At 36.4% G+C, this 25,846-nt stretch overlaps 1 protein-coding gene across 4 annotated transcripts in view; it reads left to right on the plus strand.

The window, feature by feature from the left end:
- PDS5B (PDS5 cohesin associated factor B) overlaps positions 1–25,846 on the plus strand; it is a 116,948-nt gene that overhangs the window by 28,915 nt on the left and 62,187 nt on the right. For all 4 annotated transcript variants that reach the window (XM_037376580.1, XM_037376578.1, XM_037376581.1 and 1 more), the window contains exons 4-10: positions 1,532–1,618; positions 1,717–1,814; positions 2,950–3,076; positions 9,925–10,005; positions 11,801–11,941; positions 21,913–22,028; positions 23,817–23,911. In XM_037376580.1, coding sequence (XP_037232477.1) covers positions 1,532–1,618; positions 1,717–1,814; positions 2,950–3,076; positions 9,925–10,005; positions 11,801–11,941; positions 21,913–22,028; positions 23,817–23,911 — 745 coding nt within the window. The remainder of the gene's footprint in view (positions 1–1,531; positions 1,619–1,716; positions 1,815–2,949; positions 3,077–9,924; positions 10,006–11,800; positions 11,942–21,912; positions 22,029–23,816; positions 23,912–25,846) is intronic.

Here is a 25,846-nt window from a genome sequence, read left to right on the forward strand (position 1 = left end):
CATGAGTTCTAAGATGAAGTAGTCTTTCTATTTGGCATTGGTCATTCTCTTGGATGCTCCCTTTCTTCTTTAATTGCATCTAATCCTTCACTGAGATTCAGTTTGTATGTCTTGTAGATTTTATGGCATCTTCTGCTATATCAGTTTCAGAGATGATGGAACTCATTTTGGGTGGGTTCATGGCCTGCTAGTGGTTCAGGCACTAGCAGGGGATTATTTGGACTGGCTTTTGCCTGTGGACTGAATGCTCTTTAGTGGTTGGAGTCTGTTAGATGTGTCCGTTGAACTGTATTTTTGGATTTAATTTCAACTAAAGAGTCTAGCTTGGGTGCTATGTAAATGATCAGAAGCATGAACCAGTGGTTCTTCTGATTATCCTTAAGACTTCAAAGGCACAATTGATCCAAATTTAAATGTTAATGTAGCGGTATCTCAGAACAGTGTGCTTGCTCTGCATTTTTGCCAAGAGATGATGATGTTGAGTGTAATCTAATTCTTGTTTTTACCTAGAACCACAGTGAGTGCTCAGCTTAATGATTAGGGCTGTATTTTGTGGTTGTAGCATTAGAAGAAAGGAACATCATCCTTATCTTTTGTCCATCTCCTTATTCTTGGGGGCAGGGCTGGGGGATGAGAGGAAATGTTCCTTTGAAAACATAGAAGAGCTTTCTAGACTATTTCTAGGATAGCTTTTTCAGGTGTTTATTATGGCAACTTTATACCTTTTTATTTGAGTTAAACTTAGATTGTTAGATGAAATATTACAGATATTGTGGTTGTGAACACTGTGTCTGGTCATATGTACTTCTGAATCTTTTGATTTAATATAGTAGTTAATGAATTTCCAGCTGTTAATTATCGGAATGTAAAAAGCATTTTAAAAAGGCACCTTCCTGTGTGTTTCCAATCTGTTCATAATCGACTGTTGCTTATAACCTATATGAATTTACTCTGTGTGAGACTTTTTCTGAGTAAGTCTTCTGGTGATGAGAATTGATAAAAGAAGCAGGAGAAACATGGTTTATTGGTTTTTGCAAGAGATGCGATCTGTGTCAGTAGCATGATAACTGAGAAATGCACGAACAATACACTGTAAACATATAACGCTTGTTGGAAAGCTGCAGTTTCCTACTGCAGTTTTCCCTTCTGTTGAAACCTATTGCAGTATGAGGTAGAAATGTAAAATTCATTGTCCTTCTGAATAATCGTTTGACTACTGCAGCATGTCAGCCAGTTGCAGCTCTGTTTGTCAAGCTGAGCATTTTTCTTTGGAAAATAAAACCTTTTGCTTCCTTAAAAAAAAGTTACTTTCTCAACCCTTTGAGGAAACATGAGGCATTTTAAAATTACTCCTTGACATTCTCTATAATGTTTTTGTAGATAGTCTTCTTTTGGACCGTGAAGTAGCGTGTCTGTTACTGCTGCATATTTTGTAGTGAGTGAATACTACTAGTAAATTTAAAAGTTAGTTATTTTAAATTTGAAAGCTTCATTGCATTTGCTTAAATAGCTATCACTTCTTTCTTTTCAGGATATATTTATGTTCATAACAAGGCAACTTAAAGGTTTAGAAGATACAAAAAGCCCCCAGTTTAATCGGTATTTTTATTTGCTTGAGGTAAGCTTCATAATTTTTTCATAATAACTGTGAAATGTAATTTTTCAACTTTATCTTGTATTAACTATTTATTTTTTCCCCTCCCCTGTTCAACACAGAACATTGCTTGGGTCAAGTCTTACAACATATGCTTTGAGTTAGAAGACAGCAATGAAATTTTTACACAGTTGTACAGAACACTGTTTTCAGTAATAAAGTAAGTGTTGTCACCCCTTATTAATTATGTTATTGTGTGGTTGAGGTCAGAAGTTTCTAACCTAGCTGTTTGGTCCATTGTGTGACTTCTAGCATCAACGAGCTTAGTTTTGTAATTCAGCTTAACTGAAGGTAGCAGTATAAATATAACAAGCTGTCAGTTTTGCCTGTTTTAATTAAACAGACACACTGCAAATCATCTTTTTTTTCCTTAAAAAGAATTACTTTGGTTGTCTTTTTACTGTGTTTATTTGATTCCATTCTTGAATGGTGCAATAGGCAGTTCTAAGGAATTTGGAGGATAATTGCTAGAAAAATAAGAGCCAGAAAATAGTGGACACGGGAAGGTACTGCTAGAGATCATCTAGTCTGTCCCCCTTGCTCAAATCAGGTTAGGTAGAGCAGATTGCCCAGGACTGTAGTAGCATGCTGTGTTTTGAGCATCTCCGAGGATGGAGACTCCATGGCCTCTCTGGGCAACCTTCTAGTGCTCAATCACCCTTACATTTAAAAAGTTTCTCTTTCTTATGTTTAAACGGTCTGTCCTGTATTTCACCTTGCACCCATCGCCTCTTGTCCTGTCACTGGACACCACTGAGAAGAGTCTCGCCCTGTCTTCTTTACTCCCAACATCAGGTATTTAAACATAATGATAAGTTCCTCCCTAAGCCATCTCTTCTCGAGGCTAAAAGAATGATGTCAGCTCTCTCAGCCTCTTCTTGTATGAGAGCTGGTCCAGTCCCTTAATCATCTTTGTGGCCCTTTGCTGGACTGACTTCAGGATGTCCGTGTCTCTCTTGTGCTGGGAAGCCCAGAACTAGACACAGCACTCCAGATGAAGTCTCGCCAGCGCTCAGTAGAGGGGAGGGATGTTCTAATAGGCTATCTTTTCACGGTAGGGACAGATACAGTCCTCTTAACTCTCTTAATAAAGTAGTAAACAAAGAGGGCATGAGATTGAAGAACTTTTTGGAAAATGGCATATGCACCTGAGAAATTAAGTATTTTGACTTCTGAGAAAACTTGTGATTTGATTATTATATTCCATGTTGTTTGACATCACCGTGGGGAGTACTCTGAGTGAAAGTCGTACTTTATATGAATACTACACTAAGAATTCTTGGTTTTAATTTCAGCAACGGTCATAACCAAAAAGTACACATGCACATGGTTGATCTAATGAGCTCTATCATTTGTGAGGGAGATACTGTGTCGCAGGAACTTCTGGATACGGTGTTAGTTAATCTAGTGCCAGCACATAAGGTAAGACTTGAGAGTGGCTTCATTTTTTCTTTTGTAATTGTGTTTTATTGGATGTATGTATTTAGATTTCATTGAAAGAATAGCTGTATCAAATGTGCTATTACTTGAATCTTTTCTTAGCAAACAAATAATTTTTAATAGCCAGAAAATTCAGTAGTTTCATTGCTTTGATTGACTTGCCATAAACGGAAGTATCAGTGGTCATAGTAATCTAAAAGCTTTAATGTCATGTGAATTTGTACACAGGTTTTTTTGTGTATGGTCAATACCTGTACAACTATATATACAAGACACATATATGCTTTGGAAAATTTTTAATTAGTGCAATGCTGTATCAACAGTTCAAATTAACATGCTGCCCTGAGTGGGAAGGAAAAAGCTATGACTGCTGATTTGTAGTTTGTTCTATTTTATTTGAGAAATGTTGACTTGGTGTTATTGAAAGCACATTGCTATGTTTTTTGATGCAGCATTTATGTTCAGAAATGATGGTGCCTGAAGAGCCCAAGTGATGGCTGTCTTTATTTTTTATCAAAACAAAATAAAAAGTGTTGTAGAGATGAATTGAGGTAAAACTTCAGACTGTGCGTGTGTGTGTTAGGACACGTAAATGTTTAAAAAGCAAGGAAGTCTGACAGCATTGTTCAGAAAACTAGCTGGGTCCTGCTGGAATCTCTTGGGCCGCAGTGGAGATGACGGCTTGTAAGTTGTGTAAGACAAAAAGGATTCTGGTAAACTGTCTAGGAAATGTGCACTCAGTTGGATTTTGGACATTTGAGTGTCACCTGACAGCTTTTTCTAAGTGTGTTCAGGAAAGGGCTAACTGTATTTACACTTTTTAGAAATTACAGTAAGCAGTAGGGTTAGTGGGTGTTATTGAAGAGATTTTTTTTCAGCATTTTTAAACTGTGTACCTAACGCACTCTGAAGAATATAGCAAGTAGTGCAAGGTACTATGCCTTACTGCAAGCCATCAATTTCAGTAAATAAACAGCACATAAATTCTATTGACAGTGAAAGACTAAACGCTTAGTATAGATCACTTTTTAATATTTTTTTTCACTGGAAATGTTTTAGCTATGTCCTTCAAGGAGTCTTGTACTTTTGTGCCAGGACCAGACTGAAATTTGTGCAGCTAAAATTCAGATTTACGAAGTAAAGCCTTGGAATACAAGAAACAAAAGCAAGATGATGCAAAATACTTTAGTCTGTGTTTTCTCAGTTGTTAAGCATCTGTGTTTCATTGTGTCATCTGTGTTCAACTTGATTTGATTGCACTGTTCTTATGAATCATGTTTAATAAACTGATTTTGAGTTGAAGAGTTTGCATCCTGCTAGATTGGCTATAGCATTGAAACGATTCTGGTTTATAGTGGATTTAAAGTTATTAAGGATTTTAATAAAATATTGGGGTTTTTGCATTTTCTTCTCCTTTTTAAATCGAACTTGGTACTTGGATAGGATGGTAGTTTATAGCTTGCTTTCTAACTGAAATAAAGTTACATAACTTTAGACCACATTCTGAGTACTTCTACCTCTGTTTTAATTTTGTTAGCCTTTTTCATATAATGAAAAGAAGCTTCTTATATTTTCCTATTTTATCTCAGTATTGTCATACACTGTTTATTTAAAAATTCAGAGCTTACATAGTCATCAAACCACTTTCTGTGGCTACTAATGTCATGCTAGAAAAATAAAATGAATTCAGAGTGAAAATTTTTCCACTTGTGTCTATTTGAGCACAAAACTACATGGGAGTTTAGGATAAGGTCCACCATAAAGGAGAACTAGCTGTCCTAGCCATTAGACTGTGCAGGCTGTGGGACAGGAAATTGAAAAATCAGACTGGCCACCAAAAATGGAGTAATGGTGAGTAGGGAATCCTTACGTAGCCAGGTTACCTGGGGACCAAAATAATGTTTTTGATGGAGCAGAAGGAGGATAGCTCTGTTACTAGCTCAGGTTTGAAAATTATTGGATGAAGAGGTTGGCGTAGGTACAACAGCCATGTTTGTAGCAAGTGACACAGGCAAGCAATGTGTTTTTAATATAGCCAGAAGGAAGGTTGTGCATGTGAGGGAATGTGGGATTCCCTTGTGAATTGAATGACTGTATTCTAGAAAGCAGCGATAGAACTAGTATGAATTCTTGTGTATAAACAATTGTATTGGGTAACACTGGATTGAAGACTTTGAGGAGCTTAATCCACATAATTTATCAGAGGAGCAGTCTGTAAGTGCATGTTGGGAGCAGAAGGTTCCAGCAGCTCATACAGTTTTGAATCCTGGATACTGAGGTCCAATGGCTGAAATTCAACATTAGACAGATAGATGCAAAAATTATATGAGTAGTTTTAAGAGTTGTAGTAACTAACTGAACAGTTTACCAAGGGTTAACTCATACTTAATTCTTAAAACCAAGGTCACTGTTTTTCCAAGGAGGAATGCCAGATATGGTCCATAGTCCTGAGTAGTAAGTCTAATAAGCAACAGTGCTAGCAGGACAGCTGCAAAATCTCAGGCATAAGGAGCGTATGCTGGGGACATGACATACTATTAAATGTCTGTCTATCATATTTGGTAGTTGCTGAAGTAGTCGAAGCTACTCCTAGCTCACTTGAGTTTGTCATCCATCTCACTTGGCCAGAATAAAAGCCACATTGATGTAAACCTGTGTGAAAGTGACTGACGGTGGTATCACAAAACAGGTACATTAGAGTATGTACAGCCTTATATATGACAGGTATCAGATAAGTCAATAAAACAGTAAACTTAACTTGTCTGACCATGTACTCTTAATTTCTGTGATGTTTATTTTTTCCTTTTGTGGCTTCTCTTTTCTTTTCTATGAACTCAACTGAAATTCTTCAGATAGGGTTATATTAAGAGGGAATGAAATAAATAGTGGACTAAACCCAGAAAGACCAGAAGCAAGGGAGGAGGTAGTCAATACGAAAAGGCAGGAAAAAGCAATAGTTTTACTTTCCCTTTTAATTTTTAGATTTATAAAGCCTTTTAGATTATAAAGCTTTTTAGATTATAAAGCCTTAATGGCAAAACTTGTAAACAATTTTGTGTTTGTGCAATGTGTTGGAAGGCAAATTGTACTTTATTTCCTTAAGCATTTACCAGTGTTCCATTTTCAGCCTCAGGGATACTACGAGGAATCCATATTGCACATCCCACATGCTTTACCTGATTATCTTTTTGAAAAAGTGATATTGACAATCAAATTCCTACCTGTCTCTACAAGGAACCTGCTTAATTTTTGTTATCTATCTTAGCAACACTTCAGCTGAGCTTTTTCTTTGTCAGCCATCCTTAAAAACCTGTCACTGCCCTCCAGCAGAACTAGAGAATTTGTTAGAACTGTTTTGTCAAGTGCTCTTGGGTACAAATTCTGCTGTTGTGCCATCGATAATAAAAATAAAATCAAAGACCCTTTTCAAATTCCAAGAAAATAATATGTTAAAGTGTATAGGTTTTAAGAATATTACTTTAGATACAGACTTAACTTTTGACTTTACTCCTAAACTTGTAAAATCAAGAACTGGATTGATGCTGGCTAGTCATCCTTTTTGAGGAAAAAATAAGAGATGTGCATTTGTTTTCTGTCACTGTTTTTTTTTCTCTTTTAAAGGTTGAGTACAAATTATTTCACTCTTAATTTCTTTGAGTTGTGTTTAATTGGACATTGAGGGACAGCTGGAAAAAGTAACAAAAAAATCAGTGGGTGTACATTTGCATGACTGGCAACCTCATTTCACCAGTACAACTGAATGTTGGCTCTGCGACAAACTGTCCTATCTATAGATACACAAAAATGTCTGTGCCATGCTGTCAGAGAGGTTGCTATGACTTCTTGCATCTTGCAGTAAAGTTTGTCATTCTAGAGAAGAACAAGACATGAAAAATTAGTTGACAAAACTCAATGTCTTCTGGAAGTGTAAAAAGCTTGAAACGCTAGCAATACATACACAAAAATCATGGTAAGAGTTGAGGCTGATGAAGATGGTCTGTTTTCAAATGTTGTTGCTGGAGCCCTTCTAAGTGTAAAAAAATGTTCTCCTCGGTTCGTTAATGTTCTTTTTTGAAAGAAAACTGGAGGTTTTTGGGGGGTGAAGATCTGCCTGTGTCATCCTCTAAGTCTGTTTTAGATGTTATTTGTAACTGCTCCATTATCTTGTAGATCTGTGTTCTGCCTTTTTATAGGGGGTTCTTTGGTTTGTCCTTATCAATCAATACTTATTTCTGCTTTTTCCTTCAAAATGTAGTAATTACTAATAATTATTTTAAACAGTGTTGCCAGCTGATGGCTTAGTTTCTACCTAATTCAGGACTCAAAAGCTTATCCCCCCTGGGCACTTACATGCTTTTAGAAGCATCCTGATTAAGATTATTGTCCCCATCATGAGAGCTTTCTTAAATCATTAAAAGATCTTGAAATACAAGTCAGGTTTTTTTGTTTTTTTGGTTTTTTCTTCTAAATGCATTGAAAGATTGAAGAGAGGATAATGATAGAAGAGTTTACAGAGGGGAAATTTGTTAAATTAGGTCTTACTCTTACAAAATTTCTCCTTCAGGCAAAGTTTCAAGTAGCTTTATGGATATTAAATTATAAAGATAGGTTTGACGTTTTGTAAAAGATCTTTGAACCTATTTGGTGATGGTCTGGGTTGCTCCTGTTTTCATTTCAACTAAGGCGGTGCTGCTTTTTCTGTTTCAGCTTTTATCCTGAAGCTGGAAAAGGGAGAAGAAAACTTCCTTGTGTGTTTTTAAGACTTTTCTTTGGCATTGTTTTTTTCAGAAAGTTTGGCCCTTGTTATCAGCACAATTAAATCAAGTAGATGAGGCATGGAAAAAATAGCAACCTTTCCTTAGCCAGCTGTGATTTAGACTATTCTTTAGCTTTGCAGCTTTTCTTAGATATATGCAGGATTGCAAATAGCAACTTCTAGCATTTATCTTGGGAAACATGAAGGTTTCAAAATGAACTTCTGTGAAAGATATAAGCTGAAACTGTAATTAATACGAATCAAAACAGATCTGCCTGTTGGATCTCTGCACAATCTGCTGTTCCAGCTTGTTTTATACGTAAATCAGATCTTGCTCGTGAGGTAGAGTTCACTCTTACCCAGGTGAAAGTAGTTTTCTTTGTTTTGGTGGAGGTGAACAGTGGAAGTCAAGAAGGATCAGAGAAGAATTGCAAATGGCATACATTCCTTGTTAGGGTTATTTGCGCCTTTTATTTCCTAACAGTCACAACTTTCACTAAATAACAGGAAACAAATGCTACAGGTGTAAATACCTTTTTTCATTTTTGTTTTCTTAATCGTAAAGAATGATCTAGCATGGGGAAGCTTCTATTTTCTGGGACATGGAACAGCTGTACAATTTTGCAAGAAGACTGCCAGTGTTGACCCTTGTATCTTGATTAGATAAGGCAAGAGGAAATTACAAAGATGCTTACGTAAAATGCTAACATTTGAGAATCTTTCCAGAACTGGGATTTTTATTTGCCTTTTGCAGTGGCTGTGAGTAAAACAGATACTTTAGGCATGGATTTTTGTAGTCTTCTGACTTCAGTCACCTAAAAATTCTATCAGTAGGCAAGTCAAAGACTTCTTTCATTTTATATCAATGAAAATGTTAATCTGTTCCCACTGCTGTCTAGAAGCCTACAGTTCTATACAGTTTTTGAAGGTACAGACAATATTATTCTTTCTGTGTATCTTCTCTTTTTCATTCAAATACTACAAAGTACCAAGCATATGCAGGCAAAGAAATACTCTGGGTGTGGCAATGCATCTTGTTTGCTTTTCATTATGCTAAAAGGATGTTTTCGTCCTTTTATGGATGAGATCTATTTAAAAAAATCACAAATTGTCCCTTTACACTGTTGTCTTACAAATGGAATATGCTGAGTTTTTTAAAATTGCAAGGAGTAATAAAAATTTGGGGAACTATATTTCTTTAGAGAGACTTTTAGCTATTGAAATACTTTTTTTTTTTAATTGCAGAGTTTTGCTTCATTCTATGTGTTAATCAAATGTGCAGTGGGTGTCACAAGGGCTAAGTTGCATTTTCTTAAAATTCTTGAAAAAATATTTGTGATACAGGAACTGAAGAAAGGATGTAGCAACTAGAGCGTGGAGAATGTGTGCTGGGAAAGGAAGGAAACAATGATAGAGCAATAACCCACTTAGACCAATGGAGGGATAGGAATGCTGGGGAATAGGGTAGGGTTTGTGGTTTTGTTTTTTTTGTAGTACAGTTTCATTAGTTTGTATTCTTTATCCTTTTTTTGCTCATGAACTAAAATTCAGGCATTTTTCTTTGCTGTCTCAGACAAACAGACTGTGTGGCTTTGTAAGATACTATGGAGAGGCTGTGATGGTGGTTTACAGGTGGTTGCTTGATGCAAAGACAGAATTGTACTTTCTACTGCAGCCCTGTTCAGAGTCTTGCTGCCATGCTGGCTGTAAATGCCTTGATGTTGCTTTATATCACTTTCATGGTTTTGAGGGAAGCTGATGAAGAGGAGCAGTAAAATACAGGAACTGACTTCACCGAGTGTCAGGCTTAGACGGGCAATTGAAAAGTAAGCCCTGATTTTCCAGGGAGGAGTTTTCTCAGTAATATCAGTGCAGACTATCAAGCTCTGTTTGGGCTAGGTTTGTTTTGACTGTATTATCTTTACTACGGAAAGTATAAAAAATAACAGGCTGTTTCTTTAATGCATTTACCAGTGTATTGTAGCTTTAAATACTTGTATTTGTTTTTAGGATTAGTGCATGTGCTTAAAACTTTTCTGTTTCCTTTGTTTTTTTCTTCTCCCCCCCACCCCAGAATTTAAACAAGCAAGCATATGATTTGGCAAAGGCTTTACTAAAGAGGACAGCGCAAGCAATTGAACCGTACATTACTAACGTAAGTGAAGACTGCAAAACAATATGGAAATCTATACAATTTAAACTGAACTGTATTACAAAAAGAATTAATTGCATATAGTCAAATAGGGCTGTAAAATAACTTTTTACAAACTCTCAATTGCTCTTTGTGAGAATGAAGCACTGTGTAACCTGTTTCTTTGAGTCTAATTCTTTACCATATAGAAACTACTAAGCCCATAACAGTTACGATTTCTAAAATGCAACGCATAGTTTGCTGTCTGCTGTCTTGGGAGACGATGCACTTCAATCCTTGATGTGACTAGAAGACCAAATGTATTTATATGTGTTGTTCTGATAAAAGTATATAAACACATTGTTCCTGTCGCCAAATTATTTTTCTAGTGAGGGGCTGAGACTGTTTAGAAGCTAAGGGAAGTGAAGATAGAGCAGAATTTTAATGTCACAGGAAAAGAAGAGGAAACAGAATCTAAGAATAGATAATAAGGAAAAAAAATGAGTGAATTGAGTATTGTAGCCAAGGGACTGTAGACATCACAGATACTGAAAGAGAAGAAGGATGAGAGGAAGTAAAGATCAGACAGGTTTTAAGGAAGTCTGTACAAGAAGAATCTTCCTCTTATGGAAAATACATACATGCAGTTTTCTGTTCTTAATTTCCCACAAGTGGGAAATATGCCATCTGGTTTCTTTGTTTTGAAAGTTACTTTCTTTCTTAAAATGTATTCAAGACACTGTAGGAGTTGGTCTCTTAACCAGGAATATATACGTTCCAGGCAACTTTGTATCCAGAAAAGGAAAACTTCTCTGCGAGACAGTATTGAGTCTGTTGTTGCTGTACTCATTATCACTAGAAACTCTTGACTTTCTACTGCATCACTTCCTGGGGTTCACTTTATAACCTTAAAAAATGGTAGCTTTCATGTTTTCAGTTTCTTTACTGACATGGTTAACCTCCAGGTACAGAGAGTCGTGATCATCTGTCCCAAGTTTAGGAATAGGAAACTGAAGTGCCAGTCAGGTGTATTCTGTTGCCTTTGTGGCAGGTGGAAATAGTATAATTTGTTTAGCCACACTTGCGTATTGTTTTAACCCAAAGAGAAGAAAAATCTTCCAAATTATGACTTCCCCCTTATGAGTAGGGGGTAGCATATTCCTCTCTAGTTCCTTCTTACCCATGTATTACGAGAGGATATAGTTGAAAGTAGTGTGGAATTAATACTTTGTTATAAAACATTTTCTTTAATGGGAAGTATTAAGTTTTCCTCATACCTGTCAAGTTTACTAAGAAAGAATAATTGCTTTACAGCTGCATTATTCTGCTTGTAAACAAAAATTCTGAAACAATCCATTACGGATTCCTGCACTTACACTTACAACTCCTAACCTGTCAACTGTGTAGTATAGTAATTAGCTAGTTGTTTCAGCCTTGTTTTGACTAAATGTTAGAATCCTTTTACAATGATTCTTCTCAATAGTGAAGTAACTCTAAATACAGTCACATTAGAAAAAGATGTGATGCACTGGAATTCGTCTAAACTTGTGTTTCTATAGTTCACCACAGCAGCCCTACAAATAATTTAAACACCAGTTCTAGTGAGTTTTCATTTACATGTAATATTGAATATGAACCAATGGTATTTTAAGATTTCTGCTACAGAATCCTGATCTATGCCCCCCCCCCTCTTTTTTTTTTTGTTAATAGTGAAACAAATGTTGTAAGATTAAATGGTAGATTTAGTGGTAGACAAGCACAGAATTTAGAAGAATGTATATATGCTCTTGTTACTGATGTATACTCTTTTATTTTCCAGTTCTTCAATCAGGTCCTCATGCTTGGTAAAACATCCATTAGTGACCTGTCAGAGCATGTGTTTGACTTGATTCTGGAGTTATACAATATTGACAGTCACCTCTTGCTTTCTGTTCTACCACAGCTTGAATTCAAACTTAAGGTAAACATTTCTTATCCTTTCTGTATATTTGAAATGTGTGTGCTTTGACTGTTAATGATTTTTTTATTCATCAGATTATTTGGCATATAAAAATAATTATATGTAAAACATAGATTCTCTGCATTGTTTAAAGGAAAACTAATGAAAGCCCTCAAAAAGAGGAATTTAACTTCAAATATATTAATCTATGGTGCATGTATGTATATGTTTGGGTTGGTGGGGTTTTCTTTGGCTTGTGACTTTCAAGCATAACTTTTTTTTTTTTTTTTTTTTTTTTTTTTTTTTATCACTTGAGAATCTGACCTGTTTTGTTCCTTGGTTTACTGTAGTATTTCTTGCGAAGGACTTCAGTATATTGAAAGTACATTGTGCTGCTAGCTGTTCATAGGAGCTACATCTGTTCAGAATAGTGAATTCTGGCAGGGAAAAGTTGGGCTCTGTGTTAATGGAAACTGATGTACTGACAGTTTTGTCCAAATAGAAGGTCCGCAACAGGCGGAAACACATGGTTAGACTCCACAAATATATCTTGTATTCATTGCTGCAGTGACTTTTATGATTTTTTTCAGGCTTATTTCTTATGCCTGAAAGATAGCTGGTGCTAGCTATCTACTTTAATAGGTATTTTTCTTTTTGAATTCCTATCAATCTAGAGTGTCTCCATTGCTTGGAGAAATTCAGTAACAGCTGGTACTCCCTTTATTCTGCACTACTTCTTCCACAGGGTTTCTGTGGAAGTGGGGAATTTGATTAGTTTTGTATCACTAAGTTTGAAAGTGATCTGTTACTAAACTTGAGGGCTAATGTGCAGTAGGCCACTTGTAAATTTACATGTATTTTTATTATTGAGGACAGATTTTAGGTTTATAGAACCTTTGGCCTGTTTTCATTGCAATGTTTATTATCTTAGTGGCTTGTTAATGCCTATTATTTTTTCACTAATGTTGCTAGGCAGGCACACTGCACTTGTTGGATGAGTTGTTTTTTTATGGTTTTATCTTTCCATTCACATTTCTGAAAGAAGTAAAGCTCAGTTTACTGCTCGCCGTCTGTGTCTTAAAAGTAGACCTTTTTCAGCCTTTAATTCCTGTTCCTACAGATGGTGAGCAATTATCATTCTTACTCCAATAAAAAGTGTATTTCTGCAGCTGAAGCTGTTATTCAAGAGATTTAATCTTAACTGCTGCCACATCTTTTCTTTTCATAGCCATAATAGCTGTAACCTTTCAATCTTTAGATCCATTTAAAACTGCAGATTCTTGAATTGTGTTCCTTGTCCTTCACTGATTATCATACTCTATTTCAATATGAACTTCTTTTTTGTGTCCTATTTTACCTTTGGAATCAGCAAGTTCAGTAGCCCAACACTGTCAACCTTTCTTCTTTCCCATGCCCACCCTCTCCCCACCAGGAACAACTTCTGGTCTCTTCCTTCAGCTGGGTGATTTCAGCCTTAAGCATTTCCATGTTTTCTTTGTACTTCTTAATTTACAACATATTCTTTCATGTTTGCATTTCCGTTCTTTGTTTAGTATACTATATTTAGATGATGAATGTGTATTTGTTGCTTCTTGTCTCTTTGATCCTTAGTGTAGTTTTCTCCTTCTGGTCTGAACCATTGAGGGTGGTTCACGTTTGTCATTTGTAAGATCCAGTTTAACAGTGTTTCCAATAGACATGTACATTTTGACAATTACCATCTTACTGCTCTTATTCCTTGGTGTCTTGTTGAACTCGGCACAGTTTGTAGCTGTTCTGAGAGCATAGTATAGCTTATGTTTGAATAGTCTTGTTGCTTCAGGTGTGTGTTCTTGATGCCTTAAGTTGTAAGGACAGATAATATATACTTGTCCTGTTGGCTGTCAAATGTAGCTTGACCCATCTTTTACAGAAAAAAAACCAACACCCTTCTATTTGGAGTAGGATAATTCTGGTTTAAACTCTTGCGACACTGTAACAGGTTGCCCACAGAAGCTGTGGATGCCCCATCCCTGGAGATGTTCAAGGTCACGTTGGATGGGGCTTTGAGCAACCTGGTCTAGTGGGAGGTGTCCCTGCCCATGGCGAGGGAGTTGGAACTAGATGATCTTTAAAGGTCCTTTCCAACCCAAACCGTTTTATGGCTCTAAATGAGTTGAGAAGTCTGTAAGATCTTTCTGTGGTTAAAAGGGTATTTTGAAGATGATTGTTCTGAAATATTAATGAAATATGGTCAACCTATGGGTTTTTTTTTATGAGATCAACACAAGTTTGTTCTTTATGCAGGCCTGCCAGTAATAATTAAATACTTTCCACTCCAACGATAGCTGTGGCTTTATTATAAACAACAGCAGCTAGTGTCAAGCATTTTTAATTCAGGTCTAGCTTAAATAGTATGTTAGTGTGTTAAGAAGAGAGTGTAATTTCAATGAAACTCAAGAGTGCTTATGGTAGAAGGCAGCTAATATTTTGCTGCTTCGAATGAAAAGAAACTGGACAGCAGTATCCCTGTTAGCTTGATGAAACCTTTGCTCAGGTGGGTGGTAAAGGAGAAAAATAAGCTTGGCAGCCTGTATTGAAATACGGGGGAGAAGAGATGTCTGAACAAAGGTCAGTTAAAGCTGACGATATAATAACCGGAAACTTCAGTGAGCTCTGTATATCTGCATATCATATCAGAGCTTGACTAGATGATTTTGGCTTTTCTGGGTTTGGTACACAGTATTGTGTCTTTATCCATGCCCATAGTTTGAGCCTTGTATTCTGAGCTCACTTGCTATGGACTCTCTGCTAGCTACTTAAGTAGAAGTTTGTAGGGTATATTTAGGTCGAATGTGTAGTTTCACAGGGAGGTCCAGTTTTTGTTCTATGAGATTGTCTGATTTGGCTTTTGCATATACAGGTGTGATGACAGAAGTGAAGTACTAGGGGCAAATACTCAAATCATACTCTTGGAAGCTGTGGCTATTTCAGCTGCTGAACTGTCAGTTTTGAGGAGTGAAGATGTATCAGAATGGTTTCATCTTGCATGCATTGGACACATGGAAGTGGACATATGATCTGTGTTTTTCTAAGATAAATTGGGTAATTGCTCTCTGTGTTTTTGAAAATGTGCATTTTCTTTATAATTGACTTCAAAAGCAGTGATTAAAAAAAACCACTTTGGCCAGAGGAAGTAGACTTATGGTAGACTTATCTGAGCAAGACCCCAAGTGTTCTGGTTCACTTCACAGCTAATGCTGTAAATCTTTTATTTTTATTAAAATTTTTTCATTGTTTATTTCAAATATTTATTAAAATATGTTCAGGTGCAAACTTCGCAGGTTCTGCCTGAATATGAACAGAACCCAGTATTTTGGAACATTTCAGTGAAATTTAATTTAAAAGAAAAATCAGTTTCTTAAAGGATTTTCTGATGTTTTGCTGTAGTTTGAGTCATCTTTATCCAAGAGCTGTTCTTTTTAAATTTTTAATGGTTACTTTAACACAGATGCTAAACAATTTTTGAAATTTTTTTACTGGCCCTATCATGTAAAGGCTCAAGAACAGTGAAGGTCAGCTCAGTAGGGCACAGGACTTTAAAATAAATCGGGAAATAATAATTAGGCTGTTCTGTATAAGAAAAGAATGATGTGACATGGTATTTCCAAAGGCAAATATTATAAACTTGATTACTGATAACCTGGAAAAAATCTCTTTGCTTTTTCTGGATGTCATTTGGCAACAAAGTGGAAAATTACTAGCCAAGCAAGAGAAGATAGGAATTCCTAGAAGAATGATAATATGGTTAAAGATTTCGAAGGATCATTATTGAGAAACTCCATCTGTATGTTCTAATGGTCTACGTGTTTTGGTTCCTGTTAATGAGTACTTAAATACAGTGTAGTTCGTCCATCCTGCCTGCCTTCCTTTTTACTGGAGATGCATCAAGAAGACAGATGTTCTGGTCCTGGAGCCATGTGATTACTGACAAAACCTGTTTGGTGAATGGGATGAGTCCTTGAGGATAGACTTTCCAGCTGTGCTTCTTCCACCCAAAGCAAAATGCTTGTTTGCATGAATTAATTTGTAATAACATTGCTGAGACTTGAGATGTACAAACCAACAGGATGTCCTCTGGAGCAACTTGAAATACTGAGCTGAATATAAAAAGGTACTGCTGCCGATGGAGAAATATTTCTGAGCTGCCTGCCTCTTTGGTTCTGTGCACACATTCCTCCTATGATTCCTCCATCTTCTTGTGCTTGGTACTCCTGGGAGCTTTTTCACTATACTTTATCCTGAGGACAGTAGGTGCTGGAGAATTAAATGTCATACCAACCACCTTGCTGTTATGTTAATATTCATTTCTGGAGCTCAGTGGACTGATGCTGCCGCCACCAAGCATAATCAGCCAGTAACTACTTCGAAGTAGATAGAATTGTTCTGTAAGTCTTCTGGTGACAGATCACCTTTAGATAACCTTTTGCCTTTTAGACAAGGGAGGAAAGTGAGTGGAGTTGTCTAGACATGTAGGTGGCTTTTCAGGAATTTTTAGGGCATGCTGAGAACTGATGCACATTTTCTCTGGGAGAATGTGGAATTGTGGTGCTGTTTAGACATGCTGTGCTATCAAGTCTTCTGGACTCTCTCTTGAGTCTGGCTCATCTAAGATGATGGTCTTTGCTTGTCTCGTGTGTCAGAGAGATAACTACCATTATCAGGTGCCAGCGGAGGTTATCTGTATGCCATTTTGGTGCTGTCCTCTTAATCACCTCTGCATAAGAAGGAGCTTAAAAGTACATCTCTGGTATGGAGCAAACGACACATTTTGGTTCCATTTAGTACTTGGAAAACGGGGTCTGGTAATTCACTGGGTCAAGTTGCTGAACAAATTGTTTCTAATGCAAAGATTTGTACATAGAATACAGTGCATGGTGTTACAATGCTGTATTGGAAAAACTATCCTTCTGTCTTGGAATACATGCTTCAGTGTGGACATAGCCCTTCTTCATTAAGAAGGGCTCTGCTATCTTTTTTGAGGGTTGTGTGGCTGTGGTGATGAACAACTTAGCCATTGTTTAAAATTCACATGGTGTTGCAGAAACTGGATCTCAGTGCTTCTTTGCTGGAAGCTGTTGGAGTTTCAGTGGTATGCTGCTGTTGGCAGTTCATATGCCCAATGTCTCCAACTACCAACCACTCCAAGTAATCATCTACAAATATCTGTGACTCTGCTTAGTGGGAGGTCATGTCCAGGCGTCTCCCATGAATGTGCTTGGCTTATGGTGAAGCTGTATGCTGCCTGGGCTTGAGAACTATGGAGTTCTGTCTGAGGACAGACCGAAATCTGTGAAGTCTGTTGGATGTACTCCTCTTTTACGATTGCAAGGGCTGCCATGCTCCCTCCATAAATTCTAGTTAGAGTGAAGACAGGGGGAAAAAAAAAAAAAAGGTGCTCTTGGTCCAGATTGTTCCAGTTTTGAGGACCTTCTGTTTTTGAAGGATGATGAAGGCTCTCTGCATTCTTAAGTTGTTCTATCAGGGATTGTTCATGTTTCAACCTGACCTTAGGGTACTCAGTCTCGCAGTATGGGTGTTAGGTGTTTCTCTGATAATGATCCTGTTTCTCTAAACTTCTTCCTGGTATCAGCAACTTTTCCAGTAGTTGTATATTCTGTACATGAAGCAGAATTTCCTTGTAGTGTCTTATTTCTTTGTTTCTAAACATTTTGCAGCACGTTTTGAAAATGAAGTAGTGGTGGTTTCTCTCAACAACCAGGTGAGCTTCACTGAGTAATCTTCTCAGCCTTCCGGCTGGTTGAACTGCCTTGTTCTCAGCCCCTGTGACCGATAGGAGTTTGAGGATGTGAACCAAACATCTGTGACTCATTACCTGGCAGGATCCAAATCCCTTGCGCTCAGTCTCCCTGAACTTCTTTTGTACTCTTCATGACAGGAAGCCTCTCAGTTTATCTTCATGAGATCAGGATCTTATAGAAGTTCTAGACTGTCTCTTTGAGTGGGAAAAATCCGAGGGCTTTCCTGTCACTGACCAAATAAATTTTTGACCATGCATGGAACTTGTGAGAAAGCTTAGGTACCTCAGTAACACTGTTGTGCATGTTTACTATTTTGGATCTAACCGGTGTGGCCACCTAGTGTTCAAGCACCTTGCCATTTTGCTACAACCAGTGACCATACAGTTTGGTCACAATGCCAGGTAGTTTTAACTGCTGTAAGAATTGTACATGTTTATTTAGATGAAAAATGAAAGGTTGCTGGCAGTAACTGGTATTCTCTGAAATGTGCAGCTTTTGAGTGCTTTATTCCCTCAGCTGCTTTTTCTGTCCCGTCTGTCCCAAGAATATTTAAGTATGTTTGAAGAGAATTTAAATGCAGTCAGGTTTGTGTAGTGCTGTGCTGCATATCATACAGAAGTGGGCAAACTAGTTATCCTTTTGGGTCTGGCTAGAATTGAGTTAATTTTCTTTATGGCGGTCTGTATAGTAGCGTATGTTTGTGGCTGAAAGTGTTGATGGCACACTGATGTTTTGGTGGTTGCTGCGCAGTGCTTCCACAGGTAAAGGCTTTCATGAGCAGACTAGAGGCAGGGCAGGAGGCTGAGAGGGGACACATGCTCAGCAATAAAAGCAGAGGGGAAGGAGGAAGGGGATGATGTTCATACTCATGGTGTTTGCCTTCACAAGCAAGCACTGTGCATGCTGAGACCCTGCTCTCCAGGAACTGGTGGGACATCTGCCTGCCAATGGGAAGTAGTGAATGAATTCCCTCTTTACTTGTGCGCCCAGCTTTTTTTTTTTACCTATTAAACTGTTGTTATCTAGATCCATGAGCATTTTAGTTTTCCTTCTGTTTTCCCTCCTTCCCCTCTTTGTGCAGGAGAGGAGAGTGAGTGAGAGGCTGGGTTGGGTGTTTGGCTTTTGGCCAGGGTCAACTCGCTGCATCTTTATATTTGTAAAGAAAAATCTCATGTGTTCTCATGTGGCAGAAGAGGAGTAATGTTAAACTCTTAACACTCAGTGAGAGCTGTGTCAAGTCATAGTTACTACTTCTGGTTGTGGTGTTTTAGGGTTTTTTTTACCTAATTTTGGAAAGAACTCTCTGGGATTAGCAAGGGAACACACACTGAAATTCATCTAATTTAATCACTTCTGAGGATCAGTCATTTGTACCTGGTCTTGGCATTTTAAGACACTGTGTTTAGAGATCTAGCATTGGCACAGAAGCCATTATTGGTGTAGGAGAGAACGGATGTAAGAATGTATTGTTGTGTGGGTCAGCTTGTAAAGGAAGCTGATACTCCTTCACTCACATTTGAATTTTAGAGATTTGTATTACTGAAACTGAATACCACTTCAGTGTTCAGGAGAATGAAAAGCTCACAAATAGATTATATAGGAAATAATCATAAATGGTTTTTATTTTATCATCTTGCTAAGCCAATATGATGCCATGAATAAAACCAATAAAAATGTTGCCTTCTGTTATTGTGGCGCTGCCTTTCTTCCTGGATATGGTAATTAAATTTTTTGGCAAGTTTCAGATCATGTGTCTGCTTCTATTCCCAAACTCCCCCAGATCTTCAGTGCTGCCTGTTTTTTTGGACTTGGTAGTGATAACAATCTGACCAACTTAGCTGTTGTTAGTGACAGACCCTAATATTTTCTCAGTAGAGCAGCTGCCTGTGTGTTAGGAGCATGTATGGGGAAATGAGAACATCAGTGTTCAGCATCAATTTTTATTGACAAGTCATTATGCAACCATGTTAGGCATAAAGAGTGCTGGGTCATACCTAAGAAAAGAGGTGAAGTATGTGACTCTTCAAGTAGGGAATGTCTCATAGGGTAGAGAAGGATTAAGATGTTTTTCAGTTTGATAACCTTTTTTTTTTATTGTTTTTTTTTTTTTTTATTGTTGGTTGGTTGGGTTTTGTTTTGGTTTTTTTTTTCTGCTGTTTTTTGGTTTTCCTCAGAAAAAGTAGTAGAGATTAAAGTAGAACAAAGGAGACAAGACTGTAGCAGTGACACATTCATTTAACAAGAAGTACAGGTTGATTTTTATACCTTTAGGAGCTTATTTAAGAATGTTTCAAGGAGACCAATATCTGGGCCCAAATTTAGGAAGTACCAAATAATACTCTTGATCCATAATCACAAATATTCATTGTTTCTACAAACAAGACTAGAAACATGCGTGGGTTGTCATATAATTGGATAAGTGGCTAATACAGTGAAAACTTCTTCTGCAGCCAATTCATTAAGGATGTCTTTGTTGGGGTTTTTTTTAATGCCTTTTTGCTTTCTTCTATATTTCTGGCTGTGTAATTAAGTAGTTGAATTTTTAGTGTACTCCTGACTCCTCCATCCCAATCCTTCCCCACCCTCTGGGGTGTCTTGCTCTGGATCTGTGATGGTTACCTAGAGAAATTCAGAGATTCTTAATGTTTTCAGTACTTTGTTGGTTTAAGCAGGTGTAGGTGGGATGTGAGTAATGGTGGTTGTACTAACGTAAGCTACAAAAAATTTTAAAATTTGTAAGCATGAGGGCACAGAATGAGAATTTGTAGCATAATGAACCTTAAAAGCTGAAACTCATCAAGAAAAAAGATAGTTACTACAGATAGGAAAAGGAGGTTGTAGATGGCTTTCAGTAATGTAAATCTGAATTTTAGTTGGAAAAAATAGTCAAATGCAGACAAACATATTAATATATTTACTGTTAATGCTGCTAATAATACTAAAGTGTATTTGGAAGAATTAGTCTTTTTTAGTGTAATGTATCAGTGTTAGATTTCTTCGTTCTTAACTTCTCCACCTCTGTTACGTTAAAGATTTTACAAATGCTTTTACTGTTCTTGGGGAGCTGAATTAAAAGGGCATACTGGGAAACTTCAGCCCATTTATGGTATTGAGTCAGGAGAAATAGTTGGTCTTTAAGACTGTGGTGTATTAGAGAAATCTGACAGCTACATCGTGCTCTTACTTCTTGTTCACATTCAAAAGATGATGTTGAACTAATAAGAATGTCAAAGATGGTAAAAAAGAACAGTATTTTAAACAATCCTTGTCTTTATTACCAGAAAAAAAAAAAAAGACTGAAATAATAAGCAGTGAATAATGTCTAGTAAGTATAAACTAATTTTTAGCTACTCCCTTTTCAAAGAAGTGTTGCAGCCAGTTGTTCTGGTTTTCTTTAATAATCAAAAGAAAATTTGGTGAACAGTAAATACGTGCTAATTGCACAAATGTTAGCACACATTTTTGAAGTATGTATTAAGCTTCAAATGCTGTGTGTTTTATTAAACAAGTGTAGTGCAAACCAGTGAAAATAAAAAAAAATTGAAAAAGGCCTTGTTTTATCTCTGTCAGTCCTAATTTTAAATATGAAAGAAAAGTAGCTGTTGTAACTCAGCATTTTTTAATATAGGCTTAAATACAGGACCAGATCCTTTTGCATCTCAAATCTTGGGTACTTCATCTGATGTTCTCTAAAAACTTGTTTTCAGAAAACTTCTTTTTTTTAACTAAATGTTTGCACATAAAGGTTTACAGTTCTCTAGAATATTGCTTAATTACAAACAAATGTAGAATGAGTTTTGTGGATTTTGCGTTGTATTTGAATTTATGTATGTTTGTATAGGCACATATCAGATTTCCTGACAGGATCAGTAATCTGTAAACGAGGGTTAAAGATGTATGTTTCTTGTGTTTTTCACTAGGCTTTGTTCACATTGATTTTTGTCTCTAAGTGTTTTTTTGTTTCTACTGCCTTTATTATTTTGTCTTCTCCCAATAATAGCGAGGGTTTTTTTTCTTGAGATATACACATTTGTGTACAAGAAAAATCTGTTAAGCTGTATGATGATATTTCTAGAGGTGTGTAAGTATACTAGTGTAGAAGCTGTACAAAACAGACCTGTTTTTCTGAGGTTTGCGGGGTTTGTTTTATTTTTTAATTTAAAAAAAATAATAAATATGTTCATTTTCCAGAGCAATGATAATGAAGAACGCCTGCAAGTTGTAAAACTTCTAGCAAAAATGTTTGGGGCAAAGGATTCAGAGCTGGCATCTCAAAACAAACCACTTTGGCAGTGCTACCTGGGGAGGTATGTGCTGGTTTACTTCCCTTCCTGGGAGGGGAAAAACATTCAATGAAGTATAATTCAACTCTTTTAAAGTGACACAGCTGAGCATGAGTTCCCTCTTGCTGCTTTATCTGAAATCCAACAGATAATGTTAAAGTGATTATTATATACACATCATCTGTATCTGTGATTCTGCAGAATGAACAATTATAAATAATCTTTTAGTTCTTTTTTTTTTTCCAACAATCTTTGTGGCCATTGTCAAGAAAAAGGAATAGTTTATTTTAATATAAAAAAGTTTATTTTAATTTGAAAAATAGTGAATTTATTTTTTAAAAAGAAATTTTAATTTCTTCACAAACGAAACTATTCAATGATGGAATAATCCTAAAACAACATCAAATGACATTTGTAGCATCAGGTGATAATAGAACCGGTTTTGAGGCTTTTATTTACAGTATTTGTGTACTGGTTAAAATTTTTTTTTTAATGGTAGGAGTGCATTAAAAGAGGTATGCAGTATTTATAATGCTGCAAACACTTAGTCTTTTGGTTTTGAAAAGTTTTGCCAGTTTGAGATAGAAAATATAGTGGGAGCTTATAGTCAGGAGAAAATTAAGTATGGATACTATGATGAAAATGTTTTTTACTTGAGTAAATGAGGACAAACTCTATAAAATATTATAAATGCAGTAGTTTATAACTGGTTTTGATATGATTGAATGCATGATTGAATTTTGATATGAATTAAGTCCTGAAATAAATGCTGCTTTTAAAAGTACAGGGAATTTAACTGAGGGAAGGTCTTTTGCTTGGAAGTATATAACTATTTAAAACATTGCATCTCATAAAAAAATACTAGATGTAATTGGGCCCAAAGGAAAATGCTTCATTGTCTTATAATGTGAAGCAGTGTGAATACATGCAATCTGTTTTTCATAATTACTGTTTTCAACTAGTTATGAATCACATACGTGTATTTACTTTTTTCAGGGATTTTAACTAAGCTGTAATAGCTGTGTTATGAAAGGAACCATTCTTAAAATCTCTTGATTTTGAAAACATAGCTGGTGTTCATTAAAAGATATTCCTTAAAACCTCTTTTGTTTGATAAAGAATCATTTACACAGCAATAATGTCCTAGAATTTGATTTTTAATTTGTTTAAATAAGAGCATTTTGAGGATAGCTTGAAAATGCATTTAATTTTTCAAAATAATTGTGTGTAAATCATTACATCCATATTTTTATTTTAAAATTACTTAAAACTAAACACAAGAAAATACTAGTTTTCAAGCATCAAACCTAATTCAGTCTTTTGAAAGGAAATATTATGGAAGCTGAAGTGATCCATCTCAAGAAATTTTTACTAGGCTAGATGCCCATCTGCTTGCTGTTTGTCATACAGTTTAAAGAGGGGACTAATACCACAGACTTACAAAACTTTCAGTTGCTGATACATGCTTCGTGGTTAATTATGTGGAGCATTACAGGAAAGATAGTTAAAATACTGTCAGACATCTTTCTAATGAATAGTTGTTGTCTGCCTGGGGGATTTTCTTTTGTATCAGGTGAGGATATTTCCCTTCGTGTTCAGAATGTGAATTAATAAATGAATGCAGGAACTTTCTCTTAAGCTAAACACAGTCTACTTAGTACTGTGAAATCAGAGATGTTTTATGCATGTTACTGTGCATGGGAGGCATAAAAATGTTTTTGGAGGTATTTGAGATTGTGTCGAAATAAACTAATTACTGTGGTAGAAGTGATGGGGTTTTTTGTTGTAATGCATTGTCTTGTTTCTAAATAGGTTTAATGATATCCACGTACCTATTCGTCTTGAATGTGTGAAATTTGCAAGTCACTGCCTTATGAACCATCCCGACCTAGCAAAAGACTTAACAGGTATCAGAGTTATTATAATGCTAAAATACAATTTTGTGTCTCCTGGAAAAGTCGGGAAGGTTAGTTGTAATCCCGAGTAACATTGTCAGTTGTTGTGGAGGACATAATTGGGGTTGGGGTTCTAAGTCACAGAGTCCCTGCTTTCAGTGCTGCTAGGGGTTGTACATAAAGAATGCATTAGCCAAAGAAGTCACCCTCTTACAGTAGTTGCATTCCCAACTGCTGTTGAAATGAAGCACCATAGGATCAGGCAAAGACCGCCTGGCTAAACTAATGGTCATGGCATTTGTTAATTAGGGTGCAGTTCCACAAAGCTGAAACGTGTGTTACACAGCCACTGTCTGAAACATGACAACAGTCCTTGTGACTGACCACAGTCGTTAGTTCCTGTTCCTTCAGATCAAACAAAGCCTGTAATTGAAGACCTCTGTAGGAAGAAGGCCATGGCATAAATAGAAGCGTTTAGTATTCCTTGCTCCTGATGTCTTAATGAAAAAAGTGTAAATAGAATTCGTTGGTTGGGGTTTTTTTCCCCTCATAGTCTATATGTGGAGATTGTATCCCACTGATCAGTAAACTCCTACTTGTAATTTTTGGAGGTTATATCTTTGTCTATTTGCTCTAAGGAGGGAATTTAAAGAGCTGTTAAGTGCATGGGATTGGTGGCCTGCTTCCTGAGCGTTTGTCAAGTTAGTTACAAATACAGGCAAGGTAGAGTTGTCCCATAGTTACTGGCATTGTTAAGCCAGCTTTATTTAAAAAAAAAAAAAAATAGTAGTAAGCTTCTGGACCTTTCCTTAATGGAATGGTAAAGATATTTCCTTTTCAATTATCAGAATTGTATTTTCAAGGATTTTTTTTTTTTTTCATTGCAGAAAGACTTTGTGCCCCCTCTAATGGTATCCTCTGGGAAATGTAATTTTGCTTGCCCCTCCTCTGTCTCCCCACAGCGCTCATCAAAGTCAAATTATTGAAAAATTTCCCTGACTCACTGGTGTTTGACATCAGAACTGTTGTTCTGTGCAGTGGCGTTGTTCTTCATTTGTTTTAGTTTACTATGTGATCCTGTGGAACAAAAGTTTTTAAAAAATGTCTTATTTGGATTTTCAATTTCATAATGTCCATAAGTGCAAAGCTTTATTTCTTGATGTGCTCTTCTAACACTTGTGCTGGTTACTAGAAATGTTAATGGCCAGTATTTCAGATGAGACTTGAAAATTTTCACTGGTTATGGAACAGTAATGAGAACAGCGTTCAAAGTAAACTTTCAATGTTTCTTAATGTTATCAATGCTTCACTGATCTATGCTGTGTACAGTGATCTTAACTTTTGTGTGTGTTTTCCTACCCATTTGTGTTTCTAAATTAACCTAAAATACGTACTTCTAAAAAAAATAATATGGACTTTGCCATTGTATTTGTCATATTTCTAAAATGACAATAGTAGCTAACATGTTTGACACAAGCAGGAATCTTAAAATTTTGATTATATAAGATCACTGAGGCTACCAAATGAGCAGCAATGGGCCAAAATAGTCTAGGAAGAATTGTTTTAAGATTAATAAACTAGTATGTGTCTGAATAACCATTGCAGCCTGGGCAAAGAGCATGCTTTCGAAGTATGTCTCTTGATTTGTCCCTGCTTACAATGGTTGTGTGGTGCTCACTGTGGAGTGTTTCTGAAGTATGTGAACTAGATTCCTTGTGGATAATAACAGAAATTATGGCCAGGAGCGCAACTAATGTGCTCCAGCAGCCACAGGACATGGAGTCTGCGGGAATAGAGTAGCCTCTAGCCTGAAGTAAGACTTGAAAATATATACATTTTAAACTTAGCAGGTTCTCAGCACTGTCCGTTCTAATCTACGGATGCAATTCTGTTTGGCTATGGTAGTTGCTAATGTAGACATAGCCTAACTGTTGTAAGAAATAATAG

This window comes from Falco rusticolus, chromosome 2, assembly GCF_015220075.1.
Source record: "Falco rusticolus isolate bFalRus1 chromosome 2, bFalRus1.pri, whole genome shotgun sequence".
In the NCBI taxonomy this organism is placed as follows: Eukaryota; Metazoa; Chordata; class Aves; order Falconiformes; family Falconidae; genus Falco; species Falco rusticolus.